Source organism: Lissotriton helveticus, chromosome 10 (genome assembly GCF_964261635.1).
Source record: "Lissotriton helveticus chromosome 10, aLisHel1.1, whole genome shotgun sequence".
Lineage (NCBI taxonomy): Eukaryota > Metazoa > Chordata > Amphibia > Caudata > Salamandridae > Lissotriton > Lissotriton helveticus.
In genome coordinates, this window is record NC_136071.1 from 548,070,948 (window position 1) to 548,088,322 (window position 17,375).

At 49.4% G+C, this 17,375-nt stretch overlaps 1 protein-coding gene across 2 annotated transcripts in view; it reads left to right on the forward strand.

Moving 5' to 3' along the window:
- The window catches only part of PARN (poly(A)-specific ribonuclease), a 637,089-nt gene that overhangs the window by 386,833 nt on the left and 232,881 nt on the right, over positions 1 to 17,375 (forward strand). For both annotated transcript variants that reach the window (XM_078663093.1, XM_078663092.1), the window contains exon 19: positions 574 to 629. In XM_078663093.1, the coding sequence (XP_078519219.1) occupies positions 574 to 629 (56 nt within the window). The remainder of the gene's footprint in view (positions 1 to 573; positions 630 to 17,375) is intronic.

Genomic DNA, 17,375 nt, shown 5'->3' on the forward strand with positions numbered 1-17,375 from the left:
TTTGAAATAGCCAAATATGTTCCTTCTTAGACCAGTAGATGAATGAAGCCTTTAAATGTTCGTCAATTTTGCTGGAAGTTAAGAGTCTGACATTGTTTTGTTTCATAATAGATAGATTTTGATGGAATTTAGTTTATTGTAATTGCTCATATAAAACCTTCCCTTGGACATGTTTTTAATTCGACATTAAAACAGGCCCCTGTGGTCTGTTTATGGTGGGGCTGGAGCTGGATGAAGAAACAGAGGAGATGCACTGTGGAAGTTCCTGGTTGCCTGCCCCTCACCACCTTCTGCTTTAGGATTTGAAGAGGTCACAGGATTCTATTCCGTGCTGGAAGAAAAAAATTGTCATATTCCATACCACATCAAAGACTAACCTACTGCTACTAAACCGCAAATGCTGTCCTTTCTGTGGCGTGAGACTCCAGATTTTTAAGAGTATGAGAATACTCGGTGGCTATCACCTTTGTTTGCTTTAATTATTATTCCTGGAAGCAAAAAGCAGAACATTTAGCTTATTCAATGAAGCACAAAGTGACACTTCACTAATTTTTATGTATTACTGTTTTGTAGATTGTTTCTCATGAGGGTCATGGACATTCCATATCTTAATCTAGAAGGACCAGATTGTAAGTTAACTTATTTACTTTATTTGCATGCTGTTTTATTAGTGCCACTGCTTTAATGTTTGCTGGAGTGCATGCGCTGTTGCAAAGAGATGGTCTTTGTTCAGCAATTTCTCTTTGAAATTTTGAGCACTAATTTCTTCCTGGAGAGTCAGGGAAGTAATTAACCTATTCCTCTTTGGTACTCACCAGGAAGTTCATGCATTTCACTTTTCCCTTTGTATTTTGTGCTTTTTGTGCTCGTACACATATTCTCTGAAATGTAATATTGTATTTTAATTCAAGCGCAAAAATGATAGGTTTGCACTAACCATGTGTAGAAGATTCACCGGATGCAATGGTTTCAATCTGTCACCATCCCTACTAACTGCATAAACTAGGACTGGAGGCCAGTTGTAGAACCGGGGAAAGGGCACTAGGATAAAAGATAACAAGAGACAGGAATTCACACTTTCTCATCCCTTTTGAGGTCAAGGAGGATGTGAAGGTTGTAGTGAATCTCTATAAGATAGAGATGCCTTTACTAACTTCTCATTGGAACACTGAACATAACTTGTAATTGTGAGGTGATGTCTATTAGGAATATGCTGCATAGCCAACCCTCGATGCGTTGACAATGCCAAACATAAAAAATGGATTATCTTACTAAATGCAGGCAGAATTACACTTCTCTAAAATTTTTAGAATAACTGCCTCAAACTTTGCTCTACAACCTTTTATGGAAAATGAATATAGTTTCTACTTTACTTATGCAGAGATGGAAAATAAGGAACATCAAGATCTTGTGATTCCCTACAATTAGCAACTCCCAGACTGGAAATCAGAAAACCTTATAAACTTTCTTGGGCTCTCAATATCTCCTCTTTAATGGCTACTCTGCATACGAAACCTCTGTGTGGTCCTCTCTCCCTGTACGGATGCTCAGCCATTTTTAAAATGGTATCACTGCCCCGTATGTTATATCTTCTCCAGAATTACCCATACCCCATTCTGCGTACATGGTTCGCACAAGTAGCAGCCATACAAAATAAATTCATGTGCAACGGTGGGGCGGTCAGAGTAGCGCTCCGCACATGTACACAATCCACATATTGCAATGGGAGCACCGCAGTGGATGTTTATGCTTATTATGTAGTGTCCTATGTGATGGTAATAAACAATTGGTGGTACTGCTCCCCTACAGATCCAGCATATTCGGCGGAACATGCTGCTATGGATGGGGTCCCGCTCCTACATTTATTATACAGCACGGTTCGCCTTGAGCATTTACCATCGGCTGGCAGAGTGGTGATACAACTCTGGCCGGCCAAGACCTGACAGATGGGCTGGAAGGGGACGCTTACTCAAATGACCCCCTTATGGCAGGGCACATATCTCCGCTCTGTATCAGCATTAACAGGATTCAAAGGGTGTGAACAAGTCGGGATCTCGACTCTTGGCGATGTAATACACGGCACCACCATGAAATCTTTTCAGCAATTACAGATTTTGATCTACATAAAACACAATTCTATAAGATCCTTCAGCTCCGACACGCACTTAGTTCCCATATCCACACGTTAGAATCCCTTCCTGAGTTTCAACCATTGGAGGGGCGACTGCTTACCGGGGATCTAGGACCCCACAAGATCAAACAGGTCTATTAGACGCTGACAACCCATTCACCCACCACACTAGATAAGACAAGGCTTGCATGGCATGCAGACATACCTGAACTCACTGACGATGATTGGGCCGAAGCCATCGCCAGCCCTAGGGGTACGGCGGTGTCCATGCGCTTTCGGCTTATCCAATTTAAATATCTACACCGCGCATATTACACTAGGGTACGTCTATGGCGGATGGGGGTTATTCAGTCCCCTGTATGCCTGAGGTGTGGAGGGAAGGAGGGGTCCTTCTTACACACGTTTTGGAGCTGCTTGGCGCTACAGCAGTTTTGGCGCCAAATTTGTTCGTGTCTCCTTGAGGTGCTGTCCGGGGATCTTCCGCTCGACCTTTGCCTTTTCTTGTTACATTCCACAGAAGATATAGGGGGGAATAGGTATAAACAACACCTTGTTTTCAGCTCTCGCAGTGGCCAAAAGGTATATGGCCCAAATGTAGAAGGCAACATCACCCCCGAACCTGGGCAAATGGAAAGCTGAACTACACAAATGTATGGGGGCTGAGATTGCTGTTTTCGAGGCCCATGGATGTCTTGCTAAACACTGCAAAATATGGACTAGATGGGCGGATTATCGCGGTATCGACCTATGCGGCAAAATCCTTACCTTAGACTTAGAGTAATCCCCTCGCATTGAACTGGATGTGGACGTTTTCGAGCAGTACCCAGTGTGCTGGTAGGTGGTGTTGGTCCGCTCGATATTGGAAGTTATGTGCATGGTGCCTACATAGATGCCACTCCAGTGGGCTGATGACCGTTCTTTTCTTTCTGCGCCATTCAACATATATGTAAGAGCTACCCCAGTCAATTTTTTGAATGACCTTTATCCTCTACTTTTTGAGAATTTCTTCTATTGGTATTCTAGGAATGTCCCCCTAAGAGACCATTGGGGGTTCAAGCCATGTGGTCCTGTCACAGGCAGATATCTGTGACAGACCCACCCATGGTTTGTCTTTGGTGCTGGGAGCGGGACCATGATTTCAAGATCTGAGAGGACTGTTGTGCCATGCACCTGAAGGCAATGAGGGAGCGTTCCCACAAGTGCTTTGCCACCCGACGTTCAGCTACTCTGCGATGCTCCTGATCCCGCTTACGTGGAATTCCCCTGGACCTCTCATAGAGCCACTACCGACAGTCCTTATCCAGATGAAAGTAATCTGGTAAGTCCCCCCGCAAAAGTCAATAAACAGGTCATAGACTTCTCTGCACCCATCCAAGTCCATGTGTGAGAGGCAGGAGCATTGACACTCAAGCCCGCAAGTGGGTCTGCGCCGCACCTACCCGATTTTCCCGGTCCCCCGTTCAACTGAAAGTTCTAGGAGTCCATGCACTTAATCTTTGCGTGGCCTGGCCCCACCCCTTGGAGTCTCTCTGGGCACCACCGGTGCATCTGGGGCCACTACTAGATACCAGCTGTCGGGCCCCTTGTATTCGGAGCAGCTTCACCTGCTCTCGTATCAGCACTTCTGTCCCAGCACAGCTGACACCCCACTGCAGTGCCATCCCCATCGTTAAACCTGACTCGGACATGGAGCGAACCGGGGGTCATGGCCTCCGAGTTAGAGCCAGCACCTTTCATTTGACAGTACTGGACTAGGTGACAAATTGGAGAGGTCAGATGACACTTATGGATACTAGTATCCCCTAGGCGACAGAGGACAACTGGTATGAGAAACTGGCAGATGCCTGTGGTTTAAATACCTCACTAGACGCTGGCTATGAGGGGGCGTGCCCGATTTGCAGTGGTGGTGCAAAGGGCGGCTGAGGTCTTGGACCTCACAATACCCTCAGTGGCAGTCAAGCCAAACGTCTTGGGGGTGCTTAATCCGGAAGTTGCCCCCAACAAGCCTTTACTCCAATGAATGAAGCCCTTACAAATGTCCTCCTTGGGGTCTGGTCCAAGCCCTCAACAGGGGCTCCTGTGTACAGGACAATTGCCTGCTGCCATTGCCCCTCTCCTGTGGACCACAGTTACCTCAACTAGCACCCCATCCTGGAGGGTTTGGTGGTCCAAGCATTCACTTCCAAAGTCAATTCTGGTGTGTTCTATACAGCTCCAGTGGATAGGGAATCCAAGACACTGGACAGCTTTGGAAAGAGGATGTTCTTTCACCAGCCTAGCACTGCAGTCTGTGAACACACTGTGCTTCTTGGGCCAGTACACCCATGCGGTTTGGGATTTGGTTGCGCAAGAGCTGTTTATGAACTCTGACTAGGCCCGTGCTACACTGTTCCAGGCTTAGCTGATGGGAGCATTGCAGCAAAGTTCACCATTAAGTGTGGCCTAGACAGAACACTCGCTGGGCAGAGTGATTTTGTAGTCTGTGGTAATTAGGCACCATGCCTGGCTAAAAACCACTGGCATCTCAGGGTTCAAGCCTCATTCATGAACATGTCTTTTGATGGCTCACGCATTTTTGGTGAGAAAGTGGATTGAGTGCTGGAGCACTTAATGAAATGAAATGAAATTTGATTTGTAAAGCGCATGGCTGCCCGAGAGCGTCCCAGCGCTGCAGAACAAAAAGCAACCTAAGATGAGCAGCGTTAGTTAAGGGTCATTGGGAAAAAGAAAAGTTTTAAGAAGTTTCCGAAACTTCCAAAGATTGGGTTCAGTTCGGATCGTCACAGGAAGGGAATCCCACAGCGATGCCGCATTAACTGTGAAGCAACGCCCCCCTGAGCGTGCCCTCCTCACTCTGGGGACGATGGCGAGGTTTCCCCGGTCAGATCGTAGGGACCGAGAGGACTTGTAAGGGCGGATCAGGCTCCTCAAGATGGGGGGTCCCTTGTTCTGAAGGGACTTGTGTATTATACAAAGAGATTTAAATGTTATTCTTTCCCGTATCGGGAGCCAGTGAAGAGATCTTAATGCTGGCTTGGCCGAAGTTCTTAATGAGGAGCCAGTAAGCAGCCTAGCTGCCAAGTTCTGGACACGCTGGAGGATGTTGATGGTTGCTTCGGGTGCCGCCAGAAAGGATAGCAGAGCTCCGCCCAGGGCCTTGGACCTTAAATTGTCCCTCGCCAACCCCAGTCTGCCGTTCGTGGCTAGGGAAGGGGCTCCCAATCATATTCATTCCCTCCCAGCCTCCAAGGCCTACAGGCTGCCCACCCTTTTTGTAGCAGAGGATGTGGTTCCCACAGACCATGTTCGAGCCACTAGCCTCCACACACCCTTTAGTTTTCCCTCATACCACCATGCGCATTTGGCGGGGGGCAGGATACACCATCACCTGTACCAATGGCAGTCGATTACATCTGAGAAGTAGGTTTTATAAATTGTCAAAAGGGGCTACTCCATCTTCTTTCTGGACATTCCTCCACCGATGCCACCCATGTATGACTGGCTGATGAAGGACCGTCTCTCCTTGCTCCGACAGGAAGTGTTGACTCTCTTGGCCTAGGGTGCCATTGGTAGGATATCCGCATCAGAAGTAGGTCATGGTTGCTATTTCTGGTGCTTTTTGGTGCCCAATAAGGTTGGCAACCTTTGTCCTTTCTTAGACTTGCACCAGATCAACTTCTTCCTGAAAAAGGAGAAATTCAAAATGTTCACATTGGCTCAAGTACTGTCTGCCCCGGTTTCTGGAGACTGAATGGTAGCATTGGATTTGCAGGGGAAAAACTTCCATATCCCCCGCCCTGCCTGCCCGCAGGCATTACCTGCGGTTCACTGTGGGCCAAGAGTACTTTGGTTGCTGTGCTCCCATTTGGCCTTACCAGCGCCCGTTGGGTGTTCAACAAGGGAATGGTGGGTGGTTGCAGCACATCTGCAGAGGTCAAGGGTTCCAGTCTTCCCCTACCTTGACAGTTACCTCCTGAAGGAAGGCTCGCCCAGGCAGTCATCTCCCATCTTTAGACTACGGCAGACCACCGGTTTTTCCTGGGTTTCACTATCAGCATGCCAAAGTCACACTGTCTCACTCTCAGATGCTCTCTTTCATCAGAGCTGTTCTGGACACAGTGCAGTTTCGGGCCTATCCTCCTGAGCAGTCAGGCTAGGTTATTCAGGCTGTGATGCAGATGTCAGCCTCTAGTCTGGATTTTGGTGAGATAGATTCTAAGGCTGTTGGGCCTCATGGTCTCCTGCATCCTACTTGTAACACATACCTGTTGACATTTGCAGGCTCTGCATTGGGATCTAAAGTTCCAGTGGGCACAGCATCAGGGTTAATCACATGGTCCAGATCTGGGGGGAACTGCAAAAGATGGATGCAGTGGTGGCTGACGAACCGTGAATGGGTCAGTGGCTGTCCTCTCCTTTCCCCCAACCAGAGCTTGCTGCAGTGACAGATGAGTCACTCCTGGGATAGAGCAGCAATCTGGACGAGGTGGCTATCAGAGGACTCTGGTTTCCGGCGGAGTCTGGGCTTTACATCAGATGGGTGCAGCTTCAGGTGATCCGCTTAACATTGAAAGCCTTTCTTCCTCCGATCAAGGAAAGGCTGGTGCTGGTGTTCACTGAAAACACGATTGCTATGTAATCCTGCAACAGACTGGGTGGGGTGGCATTGTGACCTCTTTAAGAGGCTCTGTGCCTCTGGACTTGGCTGGAACGCCTTAGCATTTCCCTGGTCGTTCAACACCTGGTGGGTTCTCCGAATGCCATGGGGGACTAACTCAACCATCAATGCCTAGCTGATTTCGAATGCTCTGTCCTTCCAGAGGTGGGGCCATGTCTCTTCCAAGAGTGGAAATAGTCTTTGTTACCTCTTAGCCCCCGCTGAGAACATGCAATGTCAGCAATTCTGTGCGCTGGAGTTTGAGGTGGCTCTCGCTCAGTGACTCTTCATCTAGTGTGAAGCTCTGCCTCTTTTATGTTTTTCCACCCATACCACTCTTGCCTAGATTACCTAAGAAACTACCATGCCCAGATCATTCCTGTGACTGGATTGGGCACTGAGAATCTGGTATCCTGAGCTGTTGAACATGAGCATCTGACCCCAATCAGGCTGGCTCTTTGGGAGGTTCTCCTGTCGCAGCAACAGGGAAAGGGTGATGCACTAGAATCTGTGCACCCTCCATCTTCATGCTTGCAGATGGAGCGGTGACAGTTGACAGCTTTCAACTTTCCTCTTGAAGTGTCTGTTATTGTGGCATCCAGGCGTACCTTCATGTCGGTATACGCCTGACCCTATGATAAATTTGTGGCATGGTGTTCACCTAGAAACATTAAACTTCTCTGCACCCATTTCTCAGGTTAATCTGTTTGTTCTATCTTTGGCCAGCAGGGCTCTGCTCTGGGCACAGTTAAGAGCTGTTTATCGTTCATTTTTTAAGTTGCCAGACCAACCTTCCATGTTCAAGTCACATGTTCTGTCCTCAAAGGTTTACAACACATTTCTCCCCAGGCCATTTTTTGTTCCCCAATGAGACTTAAATCTGTTCCTGACCTTTTGAATATGTGCGCCCATTGAGCTGCTGCACAACTGCCCTCTCAGGTTGGTAACCATCAAGACTGTTTTCTTTGTGGCATTACATTGGCCAGGAGTGTTCGTGAATCGCAGGCAAACTGTGCACCCTCCGAATTCCATCTCCCCGGATAAGCTGGTACTCTGGACATGTGCATCCTTCCTCCCGAAGGTTGTGACTTCTTTTCATGTAGGCCTGAACCTCACTTTGCCTACCTTCTTTTCTCTGCCTCATCCTAGTAATGAGGAGAAGAGGCACCATTGTCTGGATCCCAAAAGAGCGTTCCCTTCTACCTTGATAGCACAAGAGTTTTGGTGGATGAGCAACTCACTGTAGGGTACATCGGGGCCAAGGAAAAGGAAGTCTGTGACGATATGGACCATCTCAAGATGGATAGTACTCTGCATAAAGTCCTGCTATGCACTGGCCAAAAAGCAACCCCCTCAGGGCTTGCATGCGGTTTCTTCCAGAGCCAAGGCTGTGACCACTGTATTAGCTCACGGAGACCCTGTTCTGTACATTTGTCAAGCAGTAACATGGGCATCTCTGCACACATTTACCAAGCACTATTGCCTTCACAGTCGGGTTTGCTGTGACAGGCTCTTTGCCCGTTCGGTTCTGCATGACTTCCTGGCTTAAATCTGTTTAACAGACCTACCTTAGAAGAGGTAGTGCTTGGGTATCTATTCTAAAGTAAGGAATTTATGGCTAGAAGTCTACATTAGACGAACACTCTTCGGTAATGCCTTATCTGGTTGAGACTATCTAGCCACAGATTCCTTATGGATCTTCCCTGCTGTGCAAACTAATAAGTTTGAGGGTGACCCATAGAAATTCACAGTAGTGTTAGTCTTCATCATGGCTATGCTTTCCTGGCGTAGAAAGTCATGAAAAGGAGCAGAAGCTTACGCACTGGGGTGGGGTCTATATGGGCACCGTGTACATCACTTCTACCGTGGACAATGCCAATAATGCTGATGGGGAGCCGAACGGTGCAACCTACTGGCACACAGGGGTTCTGCTCAAACTTCCAGATCCAGTTTGACGCCTGGAAATAATCTAAGTTAAGGAATCTACGACTAGACGGTCTCTACTAGATGAGGCATTCCCAAAGATAATTAACTTGTTAATTATGAACATCTTGAACACCTGAGACATTTGGAAAGTGATGGCTTTTAGAGAAGTATTGGTGCCCAAATTGTGATCTGGAGGCATTGGCATTTTAATAAATATGCTTTCACCGTGTCAATGTTTGCAGCATTTATGGGAAAGTTATTTTTGGAAAATTGGGCAAAATGTGGCTATTAACTATCCCTTCAATCAGGTGTTTGCTTTTGATCAGGTCTTTACCATTCTTTATAGATTCCTATTACTCTTCCTTTTACCTAGTTTAAATTGCATTCTTTGTCCATTGTTCTTATCTATCACATGCCTGGACTATTCTGTGATAACTTTGACCCCCTTCATAATTACTTGCTTCCCCTTTCGTCACTTGCTTTTCTCAGACATAAATATTCACTTAAAGAGCACACAATACTGTACTCCTTTTCTTGTCATCTTGGATTCTGATCAGTTCTGTCAACTTGCTATTGCCCTGCCCCATTTTCTGTACCATACATCATTGTCTGCCTCGTCATCTTTTCCTGTTACCACGCAGGCCATTGCTTTCTCTCCATCTGTTACCTTCCATCCCCCCCTTTATCTCAGTTCTCTAGTCTCCCATGTTCTCTGTTGGTACCTACTTTCTCGTAAAATGTGCTTCCTTCTACCCCCAGTCTTTCATCTCCAAGTCTAACGTCCATCCTTCCTTTCTGTCTAATGCTGTCTCCGCCATCGTTGATGATGCTGACTTGACTCTTCCATGTACTCCCTCTTAAAAACGTCCCCAACCGTGCATCTGCCATCTTCCTTGTACCCCTTGCATGGGTATTGAGCACAGATATATCCTCACTTAATTCCTCCTACAGCTCTTCATTGTTGATGTGGGAAGGTGCCTCTTTTAGACAGTCACCCCCATTATTTGCCCACTTGTAATGATAAGCTTTTGATTGGAAGTGCACTGGGTTCTGACTAACCAGGCCCTAGTGCAAGTGCATTCCCTAAAAACTACACAAATGTTAATTGTAATCCAACTGGTAAGGACTTTGGCACCCTTGTAATATTCTGGTAAATGGTAGATCTGGTACCCAGAGCATGGGTACAAAGGGCTGCAGCATGCATAATGCCACCCAAAGGGACCCACACTCAAACTAAAGGCAAACTGCCGTTGCAGGATGCATGAAATGGTGCAATCAATTTAGAAAAACACAGAAAGCCATTTTGAGGACATATACTAGGCACTGGTAAGTAAGAGTTACCCAGCTACATGATGGCTTTACTGAAAGTACTGGTGTTTGGTATCAAACATTTTTTCTTAATCTGTACTGATGCCAATATCAGTTGTTTAGGACCTTAGAGGTGCCCCCCTGTAGTCCGATTAGTCTTAGTATGTTGACTGACTGGGCTTTCTGGCCCCCTGCAAATGAGTTTATTGAGGCCAGGAACAATGCCTGCTCATCAGATGTTCTCGCCTCCTCTAGCAGGATAGCTAGCAATTTAGCATATTAAGGGCAGGTTCTCCAAAGCCTTTGCCACCTTTGATATGCAACCCGGCTTCTCCCACCCAAACCTGGCGTACGCCACCCCTTGCCATGTAGACCATTTGGCACCAGAGCAGGCAGGAAATTAGTTATTCAGGAGGCACGTTTCACCCAAAGGCCAGCTACACCTCTAAGGTGGGCTACCGGAAGTGAACAGCCAGAAAAGGTTTTCACCATCTTGTTTTCGGTGAAATAGTGATTTCTGAGTCAGGGTAATGCCCACTCCTCACAGGAAGTGGTTATATAGGGTGTCTAGTCACCACTAGGGGTAGGTAGCTCGTTGTCTACTACCTTGTTCTCTCCTATACGCTCCTAAATTGATTATTTAGGTGTCCACCTGAAATCCGTCCGCATATTTCACCTCCTGGGCACTGAAGTACAAAGAAAACACAGCAAAAAGAAGGACCTGCACAGAAACTGGCACCAAACCCTGTCTTGCTGCTTGCTCCTTAACAATTGCCAATACCGGACTCATCCTGTAGCTGTGCATCCTCCCCAACAATTGGAGGACTACTCAGCACTGTGACAACCAGCTTGGAGTGGAGGAGCCATCCGCAGGCACCGTCTGCATCTGTCCAGTTCACTGTGTTGCTGGCCATCGGTCCACCGAGGGTGCACCACTTTAGGAGGTGGTCTCAGTGGCTCTAGGGGGCCAGCCCAGTCTCTCAGCCGAGTTTCGAGACGCTAGACCCTCCAGGAGCCCCCCACCACCAATAACCTGAGTATCAGGGCACTTGCACAAGCTAAGACTTGTTTCGCGTCCAGCCCAGACCTCACTGCCTTGGAAGTCTTCCTACACATCAAGGGACATCAGGACAGGAGACCAACACCTAGAGTGGCCCTGCTCCACAGCCCGGGTCCATGATTTCTGACTGCGTCCCCTTGGTCTAGGGGTCACCACGACTTGAGCAGCGTCTTTGGGTTCACCTAGACTTGCCCCCAAGTCCCCCCGTGCGGCCTTTGTTTCAGGTCCGATTGACTTTAACTGTGTAGCATTCAAAGCTACTATACCGACCATCCCCTCTGCACACGGACACACCAGGAAGGAAAGTAAAACTGCTGGTGATGCTTTGGATTTTGGTCCCCTAGCACCTTAAGTCTCTTTTGAGTGGGCCAGGTCCTTCCTTACGGGGAGAACACAGGCGGTTCGCCTTGGCCCCTACACTGCTAAAAAAACTCTCACATCCTGTGGTGTTCCCCAAGGCTCTTCCCTCTCCCCGCTCCTCTTTAATCTTTACCTCCGGCCACTCATTCAATCACTCCTGAAATGGGACATCGTCATTTATAACTACGCTGATGATCTCCAGATCATCTTTCCCCTCAAGTCACCAAACGCCATCAAAACTTTTCAAGGAGCCATGACTCATATCCAACTCTGGATGAACCAGAACCAATTGAAGTTGAACCCCGGTAAAACTGAGCTCCTACTTCCTGGACTCAGCTCCACCTACTGGGGGGTCCACAGTTCTGGCCTCCAGAGTTTGGCTCCCCCCCTGTCCCAGCAAAAACAGTAAAAAGTCTAGGTGTCATTATTGACACCGAGCTTTCTCTCAGGGCTCAGGTGGGAGCGGTGGTTTCCTCCTGTATGTTTCAACTTCGGAGGATCCGGAAAATCCGCCATTTTCTTCCCCCGGCAGCACTCACTCAAACTGTTATTTCGCTGGTACTTTCCCGTCTGGACTTTTCCAACGCCATCTATCACGGTCTACCACAATACCTGACTCAACGCCTTCAAATCGTCCAGAATCAGGCTGCCCGCCTGATCCATGGAACACCTAGATGGCAAACAGCTAAACCTTTGCTTATGAATTTGCATTGGCTCCCGGTTGAGCGAAGGGCTGCCTTCAAGGTAGCTTGTCTTACCTTCAAGGCACTTCATTGCCCTTCCCCTGCTTTTCTGAAATCTACCATCCACCCTTACTATCCTACACGTAATCTTCGATCCGCCCACCTTGACTTGCTGATCACCCCCAGGAGCAAAACTAAGAGATTCGGCAGACGCCGGTTCTCCCAGCTGGCCCCTGGAACCTCCTCCCTCTCTCTATCAAATCTTGCTCCTCTTTTCTCAATTTCAGGAAAATGCTAAAAACTTACCTCTTCCCTACCCCCACGTAGACTCTGTTACCTTTACCTTCCCCTCACTCTGTTCTGTTTATCAGCGCCAGGAAGCTCCGGTGTCAGTGCGCTTTATAAGCAACACTTAACATAACATAACAAAGTGCACCTCTGAACTTTGCTGGCAAGTATCTGTTTTCCGTGTGTGTTTTTCTCCCGTAGGATAACATTGTAGCGCTCGAGGCGCATGCCTCAAAAAACGGTATTTAAGCTATTTTTCCATTTCCTCCTAAAATAAATATCTGTTTGTACTAGCGTTATTCTATCGATCTTGGTGTCTAAATTCATATAAACTGCTTTATTTAAAAAAATGTGGTTTCGGATTTCTTATTGAGTGTGTGAACTATTTATTGACTGTGTGTGTGTACACCAAATGCTTAACACTTCCCTCTGATCACCCTAAGCTGCTCGACCACACTACCACAAATAGAGCACTTGGGATTATTAATTAAGCCCTGTAAACCATATAAGGTCGTCTTGACTTTTTGCATGCTGAGCCTTTACAGTGGCATCACTACATAAAAGCCCGACTTCCTCAGTTGAACAATACTATTTTGAGCAGAAAACTTTTCTTCCCGTCTTGACAGCTCTTCTCCCTATTTAGCTGCCTTCTCTTGTCCCGACCTGATGACTCCTCCATCCTCAACTGTCTACATCTTACTTTGCTGCCTACTTAACCTCTAAAATAGACAGACTTTGATTCATGTCTCCTGCTTTGCCATCTCTACTCTAGTTCCCGTCCCCAGACTGAAAATTCTGATTGCTATTTTTAACATTTCTCACCTTTAGGATGTCCCTTGGCATCAGCCTGGATCCTAACGATTTAAAACTGCATTGTTTCAGTGTGCTGATAGGCAGTGCTGTGTTTCTCTGTGTTGACTTGGTTCAGTGCCAGGGATGATGAACGGAGCTGCATATAAATACCCTCCTTGTGTGTTGACATCAGTTCCTTTCTTTCCACGTCTTTGTGCATGGATCCAGAGATAGCTTCTACTCTGTGCTTGTTGATTTGCATCATCTGGTGGTGGTGTACGACCAACTGGAGAGCCCACCTTCCACAGCCAGTTGACGAGATAGGGGAAAACTGGAATCCACAATCCAGAAAAAGTGTGCTGTGACTATTTCCATAAGTTTCGAGATCATCCGAGGTGCCACTGGTGAGGCTGAAAGGGAGCATGGTAAATTGAAAATGTCCCTGGCATACCCTGAACCGCAAGTAACATCTGTGGAGCTGCAGAAAGAGGATGTGAAAGTGGGCATCCTGCGTATCCAAAACCACTATCCAATGGTCTGGATCCAGGGCAAACAGAACCTGGGCCAATGCTAACGTCTCAAATTTGTCGTTCCGCAAGGTGTCCAGAGCACAGAGTTCTATAATGGGTTCAATCAATCAATCAATCAAAGCATTTATATAGCGCACTACTCACCCGGAGGGTCTCAAGGCGCTAGGGGAGGGGGGGTCCGCTACTGCTCGAACAGCCAGGTCTTGAGCTTCTTCCTGAAGGCAAGGTGGTCCTGGGTCAGGCGGAGGTGGGGTCGGGAGGGAGTTCCAAGTCTTGGCGGCCAGGTAGGAGAAGGATCTTCCTCCTGTGGTGGCTTTTCGGATGCGGGGGACTGAGGCGAGGGCGTGGCCGGTCGATCGAAGCTGGCGTGTGGGGGCGTAGAAGTTGAGGCGGCTGTTGAGGTATCCTGGGCCTTGGTTGTGTAGGGCTTTGTGTGCGTGGGTGAGGAGCCGGAAGGTGATTCTCTTGTTGACCGGGAGCCAGTGCAGATCTCTCAGGTGTCCGGAGATGTGGCTGCGTCGGGGTATGTCCAGGATGAGTCGTGCAGAGGCGTTCTGAATCCGCTGGAGTCTCTTCTGGAGTTTGGCGGTGGTTCCGGCGTAGAGGGAGTTGCCGTAGTCCAGACGGCTGGTGACGAGGGCCTGGGTGACCGTCTTCCTGGTCTCGGTGGGGATCCACTGGAAGATCTTACGTAGCATGCGCAGGATGTTGAAGCACGACGAGGAGACGGCGTTGACTTGTCTGGTCATGGAGAGGGAGGAGTCCAGGATGAAGCCCAGGTTGCGTGCGTGGTCTGTTGGTTTGGGTGCGCTGCCCAGGGCGGGGGGAAAATTGCAAAAAACACAGTTGATGGACAGAATGTAGAACAATGTCATACATTCACCCCAGTACAAGGATCTGGGCCTAAATCCATCGTTTTTTTGCACTCCACACCACCCTGGGTTAGACACTGGCTATATGCAAATCAGCTCTGACCCTGTGCCTCATGGGAACAGTCCAGTCCGAACTACCAAACCATGTCTTTCCCAGACCGGAATCAAGCATCCAAGGTCCGGTTTCTGGCTATCAGCCTTCATCAGCCTGGATAGCTTGACTCCAGTGGTGTGGAGAGCCTGGGACTCACGTCTGAGCATACCCAGCCCACTCGGGGTGAAAATTGCAAAAAACACAGTTGATGGACAGAATGTAGAACAATGTCATACATTCACCCCAGTACAAGGATCTGGGCCTAAATCCATCGTTTTTTTGCACTCCACACCACCCTGGGTTAGACACTGGCTATATGCAAATCAGCTCTGACCCTGTGCCTCATGGGTCCAGTCCGAACTACCAAACCATGTCTTTCCCAGACCGGAATCAAGCATCCAAGGACCGGTTTCTGGCTATCAGCCTTCATCAGCCTGGATAGCTTGACTCCAGTGGTTTGGAGAGCCTGGGACTCACGTCTGAGCATACCCAGCCCACTCGGGGTGAAAATTGCAAAAAACACAGTTGATGGACAGAATGTAGAACAATGTCATACATTCACCCCAGTACAAGGATCTGGGCCTAAATCCAGGGCGGGGGGCCACCAGGAGTCGTCCCAGGCGGAGGGTGAAGATCCCAGGATGAGGACTTCCGTCTTGTCCGAGTTCAGTTTCAGGCGGCTGTTCATCATCCACTTGGCTAAGTCTGTCATCCCTTCGTGTAGGTTGGCTCTGGCGGTGGCGGGGTCGTTGGTGAGGGAGAGGATCAGCTGGGTGTCGTCAGCGTAGGAGATGATGTTGAGGTTGTGTTGGCGTGCGATGGCTGCGAGGGGGCTCATGTAGACGTTGAAGAGGGTTGGGCTGAGCGAGGAGCCTTGGGGAACGCCGCAGATGACTTCGGTGGCTTCTGATCTGAACGGGGGGAGACGGACTCTGTGTCCCTCCGGCGAGGAACGAGATGATCCATTCCTGTGCCTTCTCCTGGGTTCCGACGTTGCTGAGGCGCCGTGCTAGGGTACGGTGGCAGACAGTGTCGAAGGCCGCGGAGAGGTCTAGGAGGATGAGGGCCGCTGTTTCTCCGTTGTCAAGCAGGGCTCGGATGTCATCGGTGGCTGCGATCTGGGCGGTCTCGGTGCTGTGGTTGGCCCGGAAGCCGGACTGCGAGAGGTCGAGGGATCCGTTCGTCTCGAGGAAGGCGGCCAGCTGCTTGTTGACGGTCTTCTCGATGACTTTTGCAGGAAACGGGAGCAGCGAGATGGGGCGGTAGTTCTTGAGGTCGGTGGGGTCGGCTGATGGCTTCTTTAGTAGAGCGCGGAGTTCGGCGTGCTTCCAGCTCTCCGGGAAGGTAGCGGTGTTGAAGGAGGTGTTGATGATGTCCCGCAGGTGGGGTGCGATGACAGCGTCGGCCTTGTTGAAGATGTGGTGAGGGCAGGGGTCGGTCGGGATCCGGAGTGGATGGAGTTCATCGTGCGGATGGTGTCTTCGGTGCTGATCGGGGTCCAGGCGCGGAGGATGGTGGTGGGGGCGGTGGTTCCGCCGTGGCGTGCGTCGGTAGAGTGCTGAAGCTGTTGTGTATGTCCGCGATCTTGTTGTGGAAGTAGGAGGCTAGGGAGTTGCAGAGTTCTTGCGAAGGGGTGATGTTGTTGTTTCCGGCGTTGGGGTTGGAGAGCTCTTTAACGATGTTGAAGAGTTCCTTGCTGTTGTGTGCGTTGTTGTCCAGTCGTTCCTTGAATGCAGTTTTCTTGGTGGCGTGGATCAGTTGGTGGTGTTTTCGGGTGGCGAGCTTGAGGGCAGTCATGTTGTTCTGTGTTGGGTCTCTGCGCCAGGCTTTCTCGAGTGCTCGGCAGTTCTTCTTGGAGCTCTTGAGTTCGTCGGTGAACCATGGGGCTTTCTTGCTGCCGGGTCTGCTAGGCGGGGTCTTCAGAGGGGCGAGGTCGTCTGCTCAGTTGCTGATCCACTTCGTGAGGTTGGTGGCCGCCTGGCTTGGGTTAGTTGCGCTGGTGGGAGGGTTCATGCTCAGGGAGGTCGCGAGCTGGTCGGCTGTGATCTTGTTCCAGCTTCTGCGTGCAACCTGTTGTTGGTGGTGGTGGATCGTGGTCCTTCTGAAGCTGAAGTGGATGCAGCTGTGGTCCGTCCAGTGGAGTCCGGTGGCGTGGCTGAAGGTGATGTCCTTGCTGGATGAGAACACGGGGTCGAGTGTGTGTCCGGCGTAGTGGGTGGGGGTGGTCACCAGCTGCTTGAGACCGAGGTTGTCCAGCAGGGTGGTGGTGTTGCGGTAGTTGTTGTTCTCCAGGTGGAAGTTGAGGTCCCCGAGGAGGATGTAGTCAGCGGAGAGGAGGGCGTGCAGGCTGATGACGTCGGCAATGTCTTCGCTGAATTGTGTGCGTGGTCCTGGGGGTCTGTAGATGAGGGTGCCTCTGAGGGTGGTCTTGGGGTTGATGTGGATCTGGAAGTGCAGGTGTTCGGCGGGTGCGAGGTGTCGTCTGTGTTGGTCGTGATGCGTATGGTGTTCCTGTGGATGATGGCGATGCCTCCTCCTGTCTGGTTGACGCGGTCCCTCCGGATGATCTCGTAGCCGTCCGGGATGGCGATGGTGATGTCGGGCGCTGAGGAGGCGTTCATCCAGGTTTCCGTGAGGAAGGCGACGTCTGGGGCTGTGGTGTCGAGCAGGTTCC